The sequence below is a fragment of the Hyaena hyaena genome, unplaced genomic scaffold, assembly GCF_003009895.1.
Source record: "Hyaena hyaena isolate Hyena2069 unplaced genomic scaffold, ASM300989v1 scaffold_800, whole genome shotgun sequence".
NCBI lineage: Eukaryota > Metazoa > Chordata > Mammalia > Carnivora > Hyaenidae > Hyaena > Hyaena hyaena.
In genome coordinates this window covers 797,659-816,632 of record NW_024081431.1, presented here as the reverse complement: position 1 = coordinate 816,632, position 18,974 = coordinate 797,659, and the positions used below count along the sequence as shown (strand labels likewise).

General features: G+C 34.8%; 1 protein-coding gene across 1 annotated transcript in view; it reads right to left on the bottom strand.

Annotated features, from left to right (window-relative positions):
- Positions 1-18,974, bottom strand: part of LOC120221669 (low-density lipoprotein receptor-related protein 1B-like) — a 165,958-nt gene that overhangs the window by 35,996 nt on the left and 110,988 nt on the right. The window contains exon 13 of the mRNA XM_039219187.1: positions 4,863-5,030. Coding sequence (XP_039075118.1) covers positions 4,863-5,030 — 168 coding nt within the window. The remainder of the gene's footprint in view (positions 1-4,862; positions 5,031-18,974) is intronic.

Here is an 18,974-nt window from a genome sequence, read left to right as displayed (position 1 = left end):
TCTTTGTGGGAAGGTCCACAGCTATTCTAATGACAAAACTTCAGAATCCACTTTATCAGTGTGAATTGTGGGAGTGAAAGAACAGAAGCAAACAAACAAAAGAGACAGATTTACTGTGGTTATTTAATATAATGGTCCAAGTTCCTTCTAGTGACCTTTGGAATACTTCATTACAATGACATGTAACAAGTAGAAAGTTCTTTCTTTTCTCTTAAAGGTAAAAAGAGAGAGAGAGAGAGAGAGAGAGAGAGAATGCAATTGAGAAAACGATTGTAATTATTGGGAGATCATATCAATGATAATGCATAAAGAGTTAGAAAAAAAGGGAGGGGTTAGATTATATTCCAAAGCTGCAGAAGCAGGGAGCTGGATGAAAGAAAAAGGAACAGAAACCTTTGCTTGAAACTTCAGCTGGGTAATCCTAGGCAAGCATTTTAACCTCTCTGAGTAATCCTTATTGTGAGGATTAAAGAGAATAACAAATGTAAAGTGCCTGGCAATTAGTGGGTTGTTAACATATACTAACTTCTCCCTGCTGCTGCCTCCCTAAATTATTACTAATGGAATCTCTTCACTGGCATTTACTATTAAATAATAGATACAAACAAACAAACAAACAAACAAACAAACTCTTCCTATCTTTCTCAAACTTACTATTTTTTGGACAGAAAATAAAAATAAATAAACAAGAATAAAAGATAAGGGAGATGTCCTGTTTTATTTTATTGAATCTTGGGTTGAAAATGCCAATATTTTGGTATTTGAATCACTTGAAAATGATTACACTTTATTAAGGAAATGTACATGAATAGATCAGTACACCTAGTCTTTCTTGCGCATCACCGTGCACATAAACTCCAGGATCTGGCAAACAAGCAGAAAAAAGTTATTAGATATATAATACAAAACAAATAAGGGTTGGATTCCTAGGCTAACATCAAATTTTGTGGTCAAGAAATAAGCTCTTTCACTCAATAATTATTTATTGAGCATTCACTGTATATCAAATATTGTACTTGAATATGTAATTACATAGATAAAAAGAAATTATTCTAGCTTCCTTCTTAAATCTATGAACAGGGAAGTAGTAAGTAAAATGAATGAATGAATGAATGAATGAATGAATGAATACAAAGCGCAAAAGAAATGTGAAAGTTTCCAAAGAAGGAGCAAAGTTAAACAGTTAAAACAGAAGAATATGACCATGTGTAGAAATACATATTAATAATGTTATACATTTAATTGCCTAATGGATTTGAGAACTTGTTAAAGATTATTCATAATAAATCAAAACTGAAGGTCATATATGCTTAATTTTAAATTGGCATTTCATTTGTATTTGCAATGTAAATAAGAGATCACCTATGTTCTAGCATCACCAGTTCATTCACTTAGTACAGCTGGCTGTAAATATTCCCTTTTTAGGTAGACAAATAGAAGGTATTAAAGGACAATGACAATAAATTATGGTCAAATGATTTCTTTACTTTGAAAAGTAAAGAAAAATCCAAATATTTGAGGGATATTTTAGTTGCATTTAGGAGAAATTGCAAACATTAGGTAAAATCAATTCTAGAGAAACCTATTCCATTATCCATCAAATCCATGCTGAAATTATTCGGTATAAATTTTTACACAATTCCTGAATGTAAATTGACCTGGGGAATAGCTCTCTAAAGATACTAAAATAATACATATGTTTACTTCAGAAATGTTTTATTCCTTGGGAGAAATATGGTTGTGACTATTCCCCCAAAAGAGTAGAAGAATGAAAGCATACATAATTCAAATGAATTAAACTGTCAACAATGAGATAAGATTAATTGCATATATTTGGTATTTTATAGATGCATGTGTTCAGACAGTTAAATATTTGTAAGAAAAGACTGAAGTCTCATTTTAACATTACTCTTGATGTTTTTATAGGTTAAAAACATCTTTTTACAAAACCTTTTAATACTTACTAAATGGCCAAGCCTAAGGCTCTAGAGAGAATTCCTTCCTACCAAAATCTTCCACTTGGGAAAAACAAACAAACAAACAAACAAACAAAAAACTATTCATCCACTTATTCTTCTACTTGGAAAAAAACTATTTATCCAGTAGTTTTACTAATGAGTCACTAAAGAAATATGCACAAATCAAAGTTTTCAGAGCTAAATTAATGATAACAGAAAATGAGACAAAGGAAAGAATGAGTGTGCTGTGGACTCTCTATTCTACTACTGGTTGTAGACTGTGTGTGTGTATGTGTGTGGGTACAGTGCGTTCCAAAGATATTGCACCTTGTTTACCTAGTATGTGAGCTTGGAAGTGAGAGGGAAGACCATCACAACATTAGGGGGAAGGAGAGAAGTATGAATTAATCTAGAAAGGGACTAGCAATTAATATTTTCCCCATACATTAAATCATACTAATGATGAAAAAAATGATCACTATAGATATTCTTTTTTGAAAATGGTTTCAGAGAGAATATGAATGAATTTAAATTCAGGAATTTTCTAAAAATGGGGGTTATATATGGAATGTTCCATTTCCTGGTTTCTTCTGCTCCTTTACGATAAAAAGTGAATTCAAGAGTACTTTTATCCTTTTGAATACAATTTAAGTTGAGAGAAACTACGCCATATGCTCTTTTAACCCAGGCACTGTACAGCAAAGTGCTGAGCAATTATATAGTGGAATTGATCAGTTTTGACAGCCAGTCTTGAAACTCAGGCCAGAATTCCCTGCTCTTTCTTCCACAGCAGGTTTGGAGACTAAATTATATGACTAATTGCATCACATTTCTACTTTACCTTGGCAATGGTCTCACAAAACCTGCATGTGCAAAATGACTTTCTTTCCTGATCAGCTTTAACAATTCTATGTGTCGTGATTATTTTACAACTTCTGTATCAGAATATTTAAAATAATGACGGATAAAAATATGTAAATGTCCTCTGAAATACTTTGAATTGTCTTATAGCAAAGTCATCCTAGACTGCTCCCTTTCTTCAATTTCTGCAACTTGTATCCGCTAAGTGGAGTATTTGATTAGGGAATTTATAATATGATAAATATAAATTAGTTCAGGATGTTCTCCTCATTCTTTGCTTGAAACATGTCCAAGAATCATGTCGATTATCTGGATCATTTCCTTAGTGTATTACCATAATCATATAATAAATCCATGATGTTCACACTGACAGTATATCCTTTAGAGTAATATATAAGTGAAAGTGAGGTGCTTTAAAAGTGAAGGTCATTAACATTAAATAGTCACCGATTCTATTATAATCATAATCCAAATCCGAAAAACTATCTAGTGAGGTACAAGGGGTATAACACTTATTCTGGATACTCATGAAGCTAAAGCAATCTCTCCAAAAACTTCTTAATGTGCAATAAGTATTTTAATTTAGGGACAAATAAACATAGAAAAGCGGGATAAGATCTCACTTCTGAGATGAAAGTAAGATAACTCTGGGGAAATTTGTCTTTCACAGCATATTAGGGGCAGTGCCAGAAGGCCACAGATGTACACCTCGTGAGGAGCCTAAAATGACATCTGTGAGGTGGGGTGAAATGCAGTTTATATTCATAGTGTAACTTAGTAATGACATATCAACTTCACCCCAGATGAATGCTTCTAATATAGAAAGATAAAAAGGGAAAAAAGTATTTTTGTGCACCTTTTCTTTTTCAATGAAAGGTTGATGATAAGCAAAAAGCTCTAGTTCATATATATTAGTGGAGCAAAAAATAATAGAGAAAAGGACACAAGAATGAGATAGAGATAGAGAGAGGGGTGGGAGAGAGAGAAATGAAAAAGAGAAGGAGAAAGAGAAAAAGGAAGGGGAAGAGGAGAGGAAGGCAGGGACAGAGAGGAAACAAAAAAAAGACAAAAGAAATCAGATCAGAGGAACAAAAATTGAGGAATTTTCTAACTTATTAAATGCTTGCACAAGACAAATATATACCCTGGGAAACACTTTGAAGATGATTCCTTTCTTCTGACCACACAATATATGCCTCCCACTCCAGTATCCAATTCATTAAATAAATCACTTTATTGTCTGTCTATTTGCCTGCTAGATTTTAAACAGTGAATGGGGACCAATTTCTTTATCCTTTTATCTACCTTTTTGTCCAAGTACAGTGCTTAACACACAAAAACTCTTCTATGATTATTAGTAGAATAAATGAAAGAGTGAATAACAAATTCTTCCAATTTCTTAAGCAGAAAGAAAACCTCTATTAAAAAAAATTGATTGTATGAATGGCAGTCTAATGATTTTTCCCATGGTATTTCCAGGATGATTTCTAATTTGTTATCATGCCCTATGGATGATCAAATTTTGGAAAGTAATGCATGCAGATGACAGGGTCAGGCTTGCTCATGGACATGCTGAGACCCCTCATCACAGTTTCCCCCTTTTAGCTTGCATTCCAGAAGTTATTCAGTTGGAATGAATCACCAGTTAATAGGAGGTTATTTCAAGTCTTAAGGAAACAAATTTGGCGATCAAATAAAATAAAAAATTATGCCTTTCTTGTTTCTTTGTTTTGTTTGCTTGTTTTCCTTTGGGGATGGGTTTGGGGTTTGGCAATTTAGAAGTTGGAGAGGATTAAAGTTGTAGCAACTAAAGCATCTATTGAATGTAGGAAGCAAAATCCACAGAAAGTATAAGGAGGTAGTAAGATGAGAAACAAGAGAAATAAAAGAGTGAAAGTGATCAGTAAATTATTTTTATACTTTCCTAAATATATATATTTTTAACTGCTGAGTATATTATTTTTATATAATATCCATTCTGAAGTGTTCGAATATTATATATCAATTTAAAATGATAGTTCATAGAGTCACAAAATTACTGACCTTCTCTGGTACAATTGGTTTGGGCTTCATCACTGAAGTCTCCACAGTCATTGTCACCATCACAGGCCCAGTGGCCTGGGATACATCTGCCACTGGAACACCTGAACTGATTATCAGAGCAAGAGTGAACGCAGCCAACTTCGTCACTGCCGTCCCCACAGTCATCATCTGGAAAGGATCATCAACATCAAGGGAGTGAAAACTGACCCAGGAAGAAACTTTTTCTTACAAAATCTGTAACATTTCTTTTTCGTATATAGAGCATCTTTTTGTTTTTCATAAAGGAATGATAAATCAGCGATCAACATTTCTCATGAAGAGTCAGGGAATTCTTTTTATTTTGGCATTACTTCCCTTGTGCTTTAACATCTACTGCTAGCCACAGAGGGAAGAAGAAATCCTGGGCTTGGATTTTAAAACTTAATTTCTATGTCACTCAGAAATGACTAACCATTGACTGAACAAATCTATGCAGCATGAAATAATTATAAAAAGGACAATGATGACTGCAGGAATTTCATGAAATGATATAGCTGGTGATATAACTATTGTAGAAAACTGTTCAGACCCCCACAATCTCTCTATGCCCCAGAGTCTATAGCCATGTCTTTAATTCAGATCTTTCTTCTCCATTCTCCAACACAAAGAGTGATTATGCACCCCCCTACCCCTACTTACTGATAAGTGTGCACTTATACTGGGAAATTGTCACTATCATTAGCAGTAATTTATATTCTTTATTAACAACCGTTGCAGGAAGGAGGTAAGAGAAATGTGAAGTGAAAATAGATTAAATCGAAATCAGTGGCTGAGAATGTATGATTTATACATAATTCATTTACCTGTATTTGGCATAATTTAGCATAGGGATACAATTGAGTATGAGAAAAAAATAACATTTGTACGTAAATAGCAAGGTGGCAGAATTGAGACATTTGGTTAATTCCATAATAATTTATAAACTCCTCCATCCTGAGAATACAGAGCACTTTACATAAATGCTTTGGGGAATCCAAATTGTCCAGGTCATTTCCTCAATTGTCCCCTTTACTTCACATCTGTAGACTTAGACTATGTCCAGCATAATATGTGAACACAAATCTCTTCATTGCCCCGTGGGACAGATACTGAGCTCCATTATTCGTAATGCTAATCCCCAGTGATGTGCCAGGTGCCCTCTCACCACTTGTCTTGGCCATTTTGTTGGCTCTGCAAGCTTCTCTTATGGACTACATCTTACTGACAGCCAGGCCACCAATCAAATCAGTACAATACAGTAAACATTTGGTACTTGCCAGAGTCACAGTGCCATTTGCTGCTAATGCATCTTCCACTTTTGCATATAAATTGAGTTAGTGGCTCACAAGTTGGAAATTCTATGAAAGATATAAAAACATTCAATAGGAAAGATGTTACTGACTGTGCTTGACTTAATTTGTATCTCATTTGCTAATGGGACCAGAATTCCACCCATCTTCCACAAAAGGCACAGAGAAAGCAGTATAAAAATACAGTGACATAAACTTCTTGAGGACACAGGACCCCCCATACTTTCAATAGTTTTTAAATGAGTAATTTACAGTGACTGAAACCCAAGAAAAATCATTTGGTGAAAGACTGTTGTATTCATTATACGCAAAGTAATGGGCATATACTTTAAAAGAGAAAGACCTTTTCTGAATACAGAGAACCAAGTAGGAAATTTAGATCTAACTTTGCCTTTTAGAGATATCAACATCACAAATCGAAGGTAAAAATAAACAAACAAAACAGCTCAATAAAACCAGTTCATGGGTATCATACAATTATAAATGTTTTGAGGAGTGAATTCTAAGCTAAACACACACACACACACACACACACACACACACACACAAAACACAAACATTCTCTGAAAATCAACAACGGTAAAGATTAGGATTTCAAAATGAAATTTACTCAATTAAATACAAAGATCTCTTTACCTAACCCTTAAATAACTGTAACAACAAAAACATTAAACATAGACAAACCTAGAATTAGCATAGAAAAAGATTCTAAAAAGAGGTAACTAGCTAATTCAAACGAGTAGTCAATTCAGCAAACATTACTATAATAAGATCAGATAAACAAGACTAATTGCAAAAAGAAAAAAGAAGACAAAACGTAGTAGTAATCAAAGAAAAATGTAATTGCCAGGAAAAAGGCTTTCATTTATGGTGAAAGCAATTCACAAAGAGTTTACATGATGTACTTAATACCAGGTATTTTAGCTTTCAGAACAATATTCATGGAAATATAAAACATCACACACAAGAGCTCATTTAACAGACGTCAAAAAATAATAAAAGAAGAAAAAAATAAAACCCTCCATCAGTTCCCTGAGATAAAGAAAAGAAATTGACACAAGGAGATAGACCTGTGGCCCATATTCTTTTATGTTGTTCTTCTGAAAGCTGGAGACAAAGATATTTTGTAGCAAATGTTTGCTCCTCTCTTTAAAACAAAAGACTTAGAAATCATAGTCTATATTTGATGGAAGGGAGACCATAATATTTTCAACTTGTATTCTGCAGGCTTCTGTCTCAAGGCTACCAACGTGGCTGAGCTGGTGTTTGGCTGTCCAAACCTCTTCAGCCAAATTACTCACCTCTTATTTATCTATACAAATTCTATCTATAGGTTTTTTTTTAAGTTTTGAGTACTATTTTAGATAAAATATATGAATGATGACAATGTATTTCCTAGCTTAAAACAAAACAAAACACTAACTGTATCCAATCATTTTAGTCCTAAGGAAATAAACTCTGAAAAGGTAGTCTTGCCTAAAACTGGCCATTATCTCCTTAATGAAAAAAAAAAAAGAAAGAAAGAAAGAATAAGAAAAAAACCAGGTCTTTAGAGTATAGTTCATCAAGCTCTCCATCCATTCCTCTTTCTATCACCAATTTCCTATATTATTTTCATTTACTATCCATGAATGTACTTAAGATGTTGTTTTTACTATACCTATATTTCTAGTATATAGATGTATTAAACTTGAAGTTTAAATATTTCTCATAAATTGCTTCATTATGTATGGTAGAACTTCCTTGTATTTACCAGAAACGTGTCTCTAAATGCTTCCACTATTTTAGCATTTGGTTTCCATACCAGTCACCACTGCATAATTTTATAATGTTGGAGATTTCAATCATTTAAAGATTTTTTATCTTTAAATTCTATAACACTATCATTTTTATGGTCAAGTTATTTAAATTCTAGTTAACATATAGTGTAATATTTGTTTCAAGAGTAGAATTTAGTAATTCATCACTTACATGTAACACCCAATGCTCATTATAGCAAGTGCTCTCCTGATTATCCATCACCCTTTTAACCAATTCCTTGCCCCTCTCCCTCCTCCCGCCCCCCCCCAAACAATTCAGTTTGTTCTATATAGTTCAGTGTCTCTTATGGTTTGCATCCCTTTCTCTTTTTTTTCCTTTCCCTGTGTTTATCTGTTTTGTTTCTTAAATTCCACATACTAATGAAATCATATAATATTTATCTTTCTCTAACTTATTTAGCTTAGTATAATACACTCTAGCTCCATCCATGGCATTGTAAATGGCAAGATTTCATTCTTTTTTATATCTGAGTAATATTTTTTGTGTATATATACCACAACTTCTTTATCCATTCATCGGTAAATAGACATTTGGGCTCTTTCCATAATTTTGCATTATGGATAATGCTGCTATAAACATACAGGTGCATATACCCTTTGGAACCTGTATTTTTGTATCCTTTGGGTAAATACCTAGTAGTGTAATTGCTGGGCCTTAAGGTAGTTCTATTTATATGTTTGAGAAGCCTCCATATTGTTTTCCAGAGTGGCTGCACCAGTTTGCATTCCCACCAACAGTGTAAGAGGGTTCCTCTTTCTCTGTATCCTCGGCACCATCTGTTGTTTCCTGCGTTGTTAATTTGAATTAGTCTGACAGGTATGGGGTGATATCTCATCATACTCTGGATTTGTATTTCCCTGATGATGAGTGATGCTGAACATCTCTTCATGTGTCTGTTAGCCATGATTTAAAGGATTTTTTTTTTAACTTTGGGGACATCTGGGTGGCTCAGTCAGTTAAGTGTTTGCCTTAGCCTCAAGTCATGATTTCACAGTCTGTGGGTTCGAACCTCACATCAGGCTCTGTGCTGACAGCTCAGAACCTGGAGCCTGCTTTGGATTCTGTGTCTCCCTCTCTCTCTCTGCCTCTCCCCGGCTTGTGCTCTCTCTCTTTTAATAATAAATACACTTTAAAAACAATTTAAAAAATAAAGTTTTTTAACTTTAAATTCTATAACACTATCAATTTTTAAATGATTTTTTAATAGAGCAGATCATGTAACCTAATGATTTTAGTCATGCATCTTAGGTTTATCCTTCATTTTTCTTTTAAAATGGATGATGGGCATTAAGGAGGGCACTTGTAATGAAAACTAGATTTTTTTTTATGTAGGTGATGAATCAGTAAATTATACTACTAACTTGATTTTAAATAAAATCTTGGAAGGAAAAATTTTCTCTTAAGTTTTTAAGTACCAATCCCATGTAGCCTGAGGGTTGAGTCATGGGGATCACACATGGGCAGTTTGCTCCCTGCACCTGCCCTCCATCTTTAGACCCTCTGGACTATCAGACAAGGATGCTCTCATCCATCATGCTCTCTTCCTGGGGACAGAAGTTCTTTGCACTGCACCACTGATAAGAAAATTTGAATGGCAGTTACAATCAGATCTCTTATTGGACCTGCTCTTATTATGGTACTTGGGTCTGTCTAACAGCTATGTTTCCCAAGGGTCACCTTTACGGCTGTTCTGGACCATCCCTTTTTAAGAGTTAGGACTTTATAGCATACTCAAAATTATGCTACTGAGCACTTTCTTAGCATTTTAACCAGTGAATCACATGGGTAAATGATATCTTCAGAAAATTAGAATTTTGAATGGCACAGCTATAACTTTTATAGAATGACTTGTAATTTTTTCCTTAAAAATTATGAAAATTTTAAGTTAAAAGTCTATATTAATGTATAGTTTTTAGCATGTCATAACTAGCTAGAATAGTAAAATGTGAACAAATTAATGTTGCATGGTAGTGTCAAAGACATATCTTGTGTATTATTTTCAAAATGTTTCAATTTAAATTGGAGGCTAAAATATTCATCCTAACTCTTAAAAGGGTGAAACAGTATGTCATCGTGGGAGCCTGTGAGAACTCTCTCTAGCATGTAGCAGAGCTGGGAAAAGACAGTCAGGTAGGCTGACCAGCAGTAATATCCAGTGAGCAGATTACAAGTGATAGCCATCCTTAGTACTCCTAATTTAATCAAATGACAATATAAATTGATATGATTTCATATATAACGTGTAAGGAATGTGGTGGGTTCATACCAGTTTAGTAGATATGGCATTGATTACCTGCTTTTCACTTCTTAAAAAGCGATTTCTTTGTGTGTGGTTACATTTGAGTATATCCATCTGAGGTATTGGAATATGAATGAAAATTATTCTAAAACTGAAAAAATCTTAATTAAATTTTATGACTACCAAAGGCATGCCTCAAGATATAAACTGGAGAATAAATTGAACTTTTTAAAACCATAAAACGTAAGGGGAGCCTGAATATGATTCAAAGACAGCAGTAAAAAGGAGGCAATCACTGATATGAAGAGATAAAAGATTGCATCCAAAGCTATCCATGAAGCAACTCAACAAATTCTCTGACATATAAGGGGAAGCACTCAAAAGAAGTGAAAATCCCAAGGCATACTTTAATCAATACTTCTAAGAGACTTTTCTTTTGTTACCTGACAAGATAACAAAAACTTATGTGTTTATGTTTTAAGAATCAACAGGAAGGCAAGCTGCAGCATCAGAGGCTGCCCTGAAGCTGCTAAGTTCCTCGCTTTCGGGGCACAGAGGCCTCAGGTCTCAGGTTGTATCGCTGCTTGACTCTGACGGATCTGAGGCTGCGACACTTCCCCCACCCCCACCCCCACTCAACCCGCAGCAGCAGGGAAGCAGTGACCTGTGGGACTGTTTTGGGTACTGTTTCGGGCAGTATAAATAAAGCCCATGGAATGGGACCTGGAAACGAGGTGGGTCATGGGGCATAGAACTCAGCCCACCTTGGCACAGGGAGATCAGACCCAAAGGAGTGATTTGCAGCACTTGGTTGAGAAGGGACTGGGGTGATGCCATTTTTCTCCCCAAAACCACCAAGGCAGGGCCTCAGAGAGGGGCCAGGGACCCAGTGGAGGCAAGACCTGCCTACACCGAACCACTCCCATCCCTGCTAGAGAGCTGTTTTGTTGTTTTCACCTGAGCCTGGGTTTGCCTGTTTACTGGTTTTGTCTGTGCTTTTGTGTACCTTTGTTCCCTCTGTGGTCGTTTGTTTTCATTTTCCAGGGCTACCTCAAGAAACAAGCCAAAGTACACATGGTGGAGAGTCCCAAATACCGCTACTAGTAGGGAAACAAAATAACCAAACTCGAACAAGAGAAACCAAGAGACACCATTCAAAGAATACTTTCTTTTTTTTTTTTTTTTAATGTTTTATTTATTTCTAGGAGAGAGAGAGAGACAGCGTGAGCGGGGGAGGGTCAGAGAGAGAGGGAGTCACAGACTGAAACAGGCTCCAGGCTCTGAGCTGGCAGTCAGCACAGAGTCTGACGCGGGGCCTGAACCCACGAACCGCGAGATCATGACCTAAGCGAAAGTCGGACGCTTAACCGACTAAGCCACCCAGGCGCCCCCAAAGAATACTTTCTGAAAAGACAAGCCCTGAACAGTCAAAGAGCCCTCTTTAATACAGCAGAACTCGCAGGGGCAGAGTGTACAACAAGCTTTTAAAATTAATAACAGATTAAAAAAAAACAACCTAACCAAAATGACGAAATGGAAGAACTCTCCTCCAAAGAAATTCCAGAAATAACTGACAGCTATAGAACTGATCAAAATAGATATAAGCAACATAACTGAACAAGAATTTAGAACAATAGTCATAAAATTAATCGCTGGGCTTGATAAAAGCATGGCAGACATCAAAGAAACTACTGCTACAAACACTATGGAGCTCAAAAATAGTTATGGTGAATTTAAAAATGCCATAAATCAGATATATAATAAAATGGAGGTGTTCAATGAATGGACTGAAGAGGCAGAAAGGAGAAAAAGTGATTTAGAAGACACAATTATAGAAAACGAAGAAGCTGAGAAAAAAAAAAAAGAGAGATAAACTGATCCAGGAACATGAAAACAGAGTTTGAGAGCTCAGGGATACAATCAAATGGAACAATATCCATATCATAGGAATCCCAGAAGAGGAAGAGAGAGGGAAAGGTGCTGAAGGAGTCCTGGAACAAATTATTGCAGAGAACTTCCCCAACCTGGGGAGGGAAGTAAACGTTGAAATACAACAGGCACAGAGAACTCCCCTGAGACGTAACTTGAATCGATCTATGCACGACATATCATAGTGAAACTGGCAAAATATAAGGACAAAAAGAGAATTTTGAAAGCAGCTAGGGAGAAAGGGCCCTAACATACAAAGGGAAACCTATCAGAGTGGTGACAGACCTATCCAATGAAACTTGGCAGGCCAGAAAGGAATGGCAGGATATCTTCAATGTGATGAACAGAAAAAATATGCAGCCAAGAATCCTCTATCCAGCAAGCCTTTCATTCCAGATAGAAGGAGAGATAAAGGTCTTTCCAAATAAACAAAAATTGAAAGAATTTGTCACCACTAAACCAGCCCTACAAGAAATCCTGAGGGATTCTCTGAGCAAAATTTGCAAGAAATGCAAGATACCAGAGACACCACCACAAGTATGAATCCCAGAAAGGACACAATGACTCTAAACCCATATATTTCAATAATAACACTGAATGTAAATGGGCTGAATGCTTCAATCAAAAGACATAGGATAGCAGAATGGATTAAAAAAACAAAATCCATCTATTTGCTGTCTACAAGAAGCACATTTTAGATAGGAGGACATCTTCAGATTAAGAGTAAGTGGATGGAGAAATATATATCATGCTACTGGAAGTCAAAAGAAAGCTGGAGTAGCTATACTTATATCAGACAAACTGAACTTTAAATTAAAGACAGTAACAAGGGATGAAAAAGGGCATTATATAATAATTACAGGGTCTACCCATCAGGAAGAACTAACAATTTTAAACATTTACGCACCGAATATGGAAGCACCTAAATATTTAAAACAATTAATCACAAGCAGAAACAATCTTATAGATAAGAATGTGCTAATAGCAGGGGACTTTAATACTCCACCTAGAGCAATGGATAGGTCAATTCGACAGAAAATCACTAAAGAAACAATGAATTTGAGTGAAACATTGGACCAGATGGATCTAACAGATATATTTAGAACTCTACATCCTGAGGCCATGGAATTCACTTTCTTCTCAAGTGTGTATGGCACATTCTCCAAGACAGATCACAGACAGATCACATACTGGGACATAAAGCAACCCTCAATAGATATAAAAGAGTTGAGATCATACCATGCACACTTTCCAATTACAATGCTATGAAACTTGAAATCAGCCACAGGAAGAAGTCTGGAAAACCTCCAAAAACATGGAGGTTAAAGAACACCCTACTAAAGAACGAATGAGCCAATCAGGCAATTAGAGATGAAATTTTAAAAGTATATGGAAACAAATGAAAATGAAAATACAACAATCCAAACTCTGTGGGATGCAGCAAAGGCAGTCCTAAGAGGAAAGTACATTGCTCTCCAGGCCTATTTCAAGACATTAGAAAAAGCGCAAGTGCAAAATCTAACAGCTCACCTAAAGGAACTAGAGGCAGAGCAACAAGAGCACCCCAAACCCAGTAGGAGAAGCAAAATAACAAAAATCAGAGCAGAAATCAACAACATAGAAACCAAAGAAACAGTTGAACAGATCAATGAAACCAAGAGTTAATTTTTTGAAAAAAAAAAAAAAATTGACAAACTTCTAGCCAGGCTTCTCAAAAAGAAGAGAGAGAGCACTCAAAAAGACAAAATCATGAATGAAAATGGACTGATTACAACCAACCCCTCAGAAATACAAGCAATTGTCAGGGAATACAATGAAAAATTATATGCCAAAAAACTGAACAACTTAGAAGAAAAGGACAAATTCCTAAACATACACTCACTACCAAAATTCACATGGGAAGAGATAGAAAACCTGAACAGATCCATAACTAGTGAGGAAATTGAATCAGTTATCAAAAATCTCCCAACAAATAAGATCCCTGGCCCAGATGGCTTCCCTGGGGAATTCTACCAGACATTTAAAACAGAATTAATATCCATTCTTCTCAAGCCATTCCAAAAAAATAGAAATGGAAGGAAAACTTCCAGACTCATTTTATAAAGCCAGCATCACTTTGATTCCCAAGCCAGAGATCCTGCAAAAAAAGAGAACTACAGGCCAATATCCCTAATGAATACAGATGCAAAAATCCTCAAGAAGATACTTGCAAATTGAATTCAACAACACATAAAAAGAATTATCCAACAAGATCAAGTGGATTCATTCCTGGGTTACAGGGCTGGTTCAATATCCACAAATCAATCAATGCGATGCATTAATCAACAAAAGAAAAGATAAATCCCATATGATCCTGTCGATAGATGCAGAAAATGCATTTGACAAGATACAGCATCCCTTCTTAATAAAGACCCTCGAGAAAGTTGGGATAGAATGAACTTACTTAAACATCATAAAAGCCATCTATGAGAAGCCCTCAGCTAACATCATCCTCAATGGGGAAAAACTGAGAGCTTTCTCCCTGAAATCAGGAACACGACAGGGATGTCCACTCTCACCACTGCTGTTTAACATACTGCTGGAAGTCCTAGCATCAGCTATCAGGCAACAAAAGGAAATTAAAGGCATCAGAATTGGCAAAGAAGAAGTCAAACTTTCATTTTTCACAGATGACATGATTCTCTACATAGAAAACCCGGCAGACTCCATCAGAAGCCTACTAGAACTGATCTATGAGTTCAGGACAGTTGCAGGGTACAAAATCAACATACAGCAATCAGTTGCATTTTTATACACCAATAATGAAGCAACAGAAAGAGAAATCAAGAAACTGATCCCATTCACAATTGCACAAAAAAACCATAAAATACCTAGGAATAAATCTAACCAAAGATACAAGAGATCTGTATCATGAAAACTATAGAAAACTTATGAAGAAAACTGAAGAAGACACCAAGAAATGGAAAAACATTCCATGCTCATAGATTGGAAGAATAAATATAGTTAAAATGTCATTACTACCCAAAGCAACCTTCACATTCAATGCAATCCCAATCAAAATTGCACCAGCATTCTTCTTAAAACTAGAACAAACTCTCCTAAAATTTGTATGTAACCACAAAAGACCCCAAATAGCCAAAATTTTGAAGAATAAAACCAAAATGAGAGACATCATCATCCCCTGCCGCGCCCCAAATCTGGACGTTAGTTTCCAAAGGGTAAAAATTTTCAAAATAAATAAAATAATCTAAAACTCAGTGTACCTTTCCTCTAAGAAAATAAGTCATATACCTGCCCACAGTGAATATAACATACATATATGCATATAATGTATATATGTACTTTAATAGTTGTATCTCATTTGATTTATTTTTTATATAATACTTAGTTACATTATTTCTCTTGGTAACTCATTGTCTGATTTAGCTAATAGGACAAGAGGCAAATTATATAGAATCAAAAAAATTAGGAATAGAAGAAAGCATAGGGCAAACCGCTAAAAAGAACAAAGGGGTTAATTGAAGGGACATGTATAAGAGAGGGAAATTACTAATGTTTCATTTCTGTTTCCCTAATAAGGCACTGTGACCTTGAACAAATCACATAGCCTCTATGGTGATAGAGGGTTTGCAACTTGATCTCCTAGGTCCTTTAAGAGCTAAAGGTCAAGAAGTCAAAAGAAATATCATCTGCAAACCCACAATCCCTGAAAGCATTTAATCAGCAAAAAAATAGGGTTTATCTCCCAAATATCTCCTGGGATTAATACAGTATTCCAATAAAAAATAATAACTGAATTTCAGAAAAAAAGAATGCATTTAAAACACTAAATTATCTTGGATTTATCCACTTAATAATGCAGTCAAATGTGCACATTTTAGGAGTTCCATAAAAAAATAAAGTATAATATAGGGCACTTTGTTTTTCACTAATGTTGGAAAATACTGTATCCATAATTTCTTAGAATCATGTTACCTGTATCCAATAGTGATAGATAAATGAGGTCCAACAACAATATATATTTTCTCCTAAAACAAGTTACTTAAATTTAACATTTTCTCTGTTCTTCCATATTAGTACTAATTTATAAGTTAAAAAGAGTATCTGGATATTTCAGTCTGTTTCTAGGTACTTGTTCTTTTTAAAATGCTAGCATGAATGCTTCTATTTGACAAAGACTTAAATGTTAAACATAATTTTTCTTTCTTGACTTTGTATAAATAGCCTTTGACTTTGGATCCTCCATGAGGCATAGATTGCAAGACACTTGGAAAGATTACCTGATTAACCCTGACAAAGATATAAATATAAATGAAAGTGGCTTATAGTTTATTGTATTAAAATTACAGTAAAGTAAACTATATTTTATTTCTATAGTTACTTCAACCTCATAGAATATTTAACATGAAGTAATGGACTGTTAAAAAAATCTATTGTTGCAGGTGGTATGCTCAATTTATCTATTATACGTTTCACTTAAAATTTATTGCCAAGTTATATGTATGCTATTATGTAAATGACAACAATTTTCTCTCTCTCAAGGGTAATCATCGCTGATATGGCACTTATTTTTATCCAGTATACAAAGCTTAGAGGTAGTTTTCAGATTCAATTTGTTTCTTTCCTGTCTCTAGGAATTTTCCTACTTATTTCTCAAAATGAATATTTCTAAGTAACTTACTGAACTTTCAAAATAAAGCTATCATAAGTTTGTTTGAGAGTATGTAGTCCCCATCTTATATTTGTATAAATTTGACCTTCATGTGGAAAATGCATAAAGGATTCAAGGTAAAATAAATGACAAGGTAAGAATATTATAGAAGACCAGGGTTAAGAAAGTGTTATCTAAACTTGAAGGAGATGATATTACTCATATCACATATTATTATCTATTAAGTATGAGATATGAGGCTAGCTAAGTATATACATTGCCTATGCTCTTCATAACTGCCCTGCAATTGTTATAGCTAATCCTGATTTGTAAAAGAAAACAGCAAAACTTGCCTGAGGATACACTGCATAACAAGCAAGTGTCAAAGTAAAATCTGAATACTAGTCTGACTGATTCTGAAATATATTATTTTTCTCCTATACCATGCTGATCATACCAATACCATTTAAAAAATTATAGCATAGCAAAATTTTGGGAAGGATATAAAATTTAATTCTTCTTTCTGTGGTTTATGCCTTTTATTTACATTTTAATTCTGATTATTATCTACTCTAAGGTACATAATTAAATGTGGTTATGGAAAAAGTGCTTTTTAAAATTATATAGATTAGAAGACTATGTCTTCTTGGCAATGAGAAACAATGAAATCTGGCCATGTGTAGCAACCTGGATGGACCTTGAGGGTGTTATGCTGAGCGAAATAAGTCAGGCAGAGAAGGACAAATATCATATGTGTGCACGTATAGGAGGACTAGGAGGAACTTAACAGAAGACCAACCGGGAGAAGAAGGGGGGAAATGGTGGGGGAGTGGGAGAGAGGCAAACCATGAGAGACTCTTGAATGCTGACAAAAACTGAGAACTGATGGATGTAGGGGGGAGGGGGGATGGGCATGGAGGAGGGCACTCATGGGGATGAGCACTGGGTGTTATGTGGAAACTAATTTGACAATAAACTATTTGTTAAAAAAAAAAAAAGAAGACTATGTCTTCTGAGAAAATGTGTAACATTTCTTAATAATGACACTATCTGTGGCTTCTGATCATTGGTACTTACTTAGGGCAGACTTTAAGAGATCCAATAAAGTAAATATACTTTGGAGAAAACCATAAGAAAAGAGTGTACCACAAATCGTCTTCGTTTTGCTTCTCTTTCATTGTTGTTACATAAAACCTCATTTTATACATCTCATAAGTCATATATAAAGAACATAGTTTGTAGGCAGACAAACTGGGTTAAAATCCTGATTGTGTTACTAATTAATATATGACTGGGGATAGTTACTTAACATCTCTGGTCTCAAGTTTATCCTCTGCAAAACAGTAGAAAACTCCTTCAAATGTTTTAGTCACTCAAAATAGTGAGAGCTTTATACCATATAGAGATCTAGGTCTTAGTCATACACCATCTAGAATGAATGAATAAGCGAATGAGTAAAATAGTGCTAAAAACTGGTAATACAAGTTCACCATTTTTATTTCTCAGAGTGCTTACTATCTAGTGAGAAAATATTTATAATTAAACAAGTAACTTCAGCCAATCTCTGATAAATGCTGTGATATAAGCAACATAAAATGTTATTGCAACCCAGAACAGAAGCATTAAAACTACTCTTAGCTATTGCACACCAGAGAAAGTTATATAGAAGCCACTATGAATGATATATTCAGGTTAAATCAGAAGAACAGGAGGGGAAGGGGTGCTTTTAAAATATTCTAGAAAGATAGCATTCCTAAAGGCCCAGGAACCAGAGTATATAAAATGTTTAAAAAACTAAAAATTTCAAAGTGGCTGCAATAGAATACAAGCTAGAGGTAGTGAAATTTTAGGAGCTAGAAATAGGCTTGAGTGATGGAGTTGGAAATGATCACTATTGATATAACAGACCCTTAGAAATCAAAAGGAACATCCATCCAGGAAATGTATGCAGAATGAAACCAATAGAATAGCTAGAAAAATATATAGAATAGTTCTGGTAATGAGGAGGGCAAATAAGAAATGCTAGTTAAACTAATAACCAAACATTCTAATACAAAATGCATGTGCGAGAAAATAATACAAACATTCAGTGTCGAGAAATGAAGAGTACTAAAAACTAGGTTAGTGAATTTCCATAGCTCTGT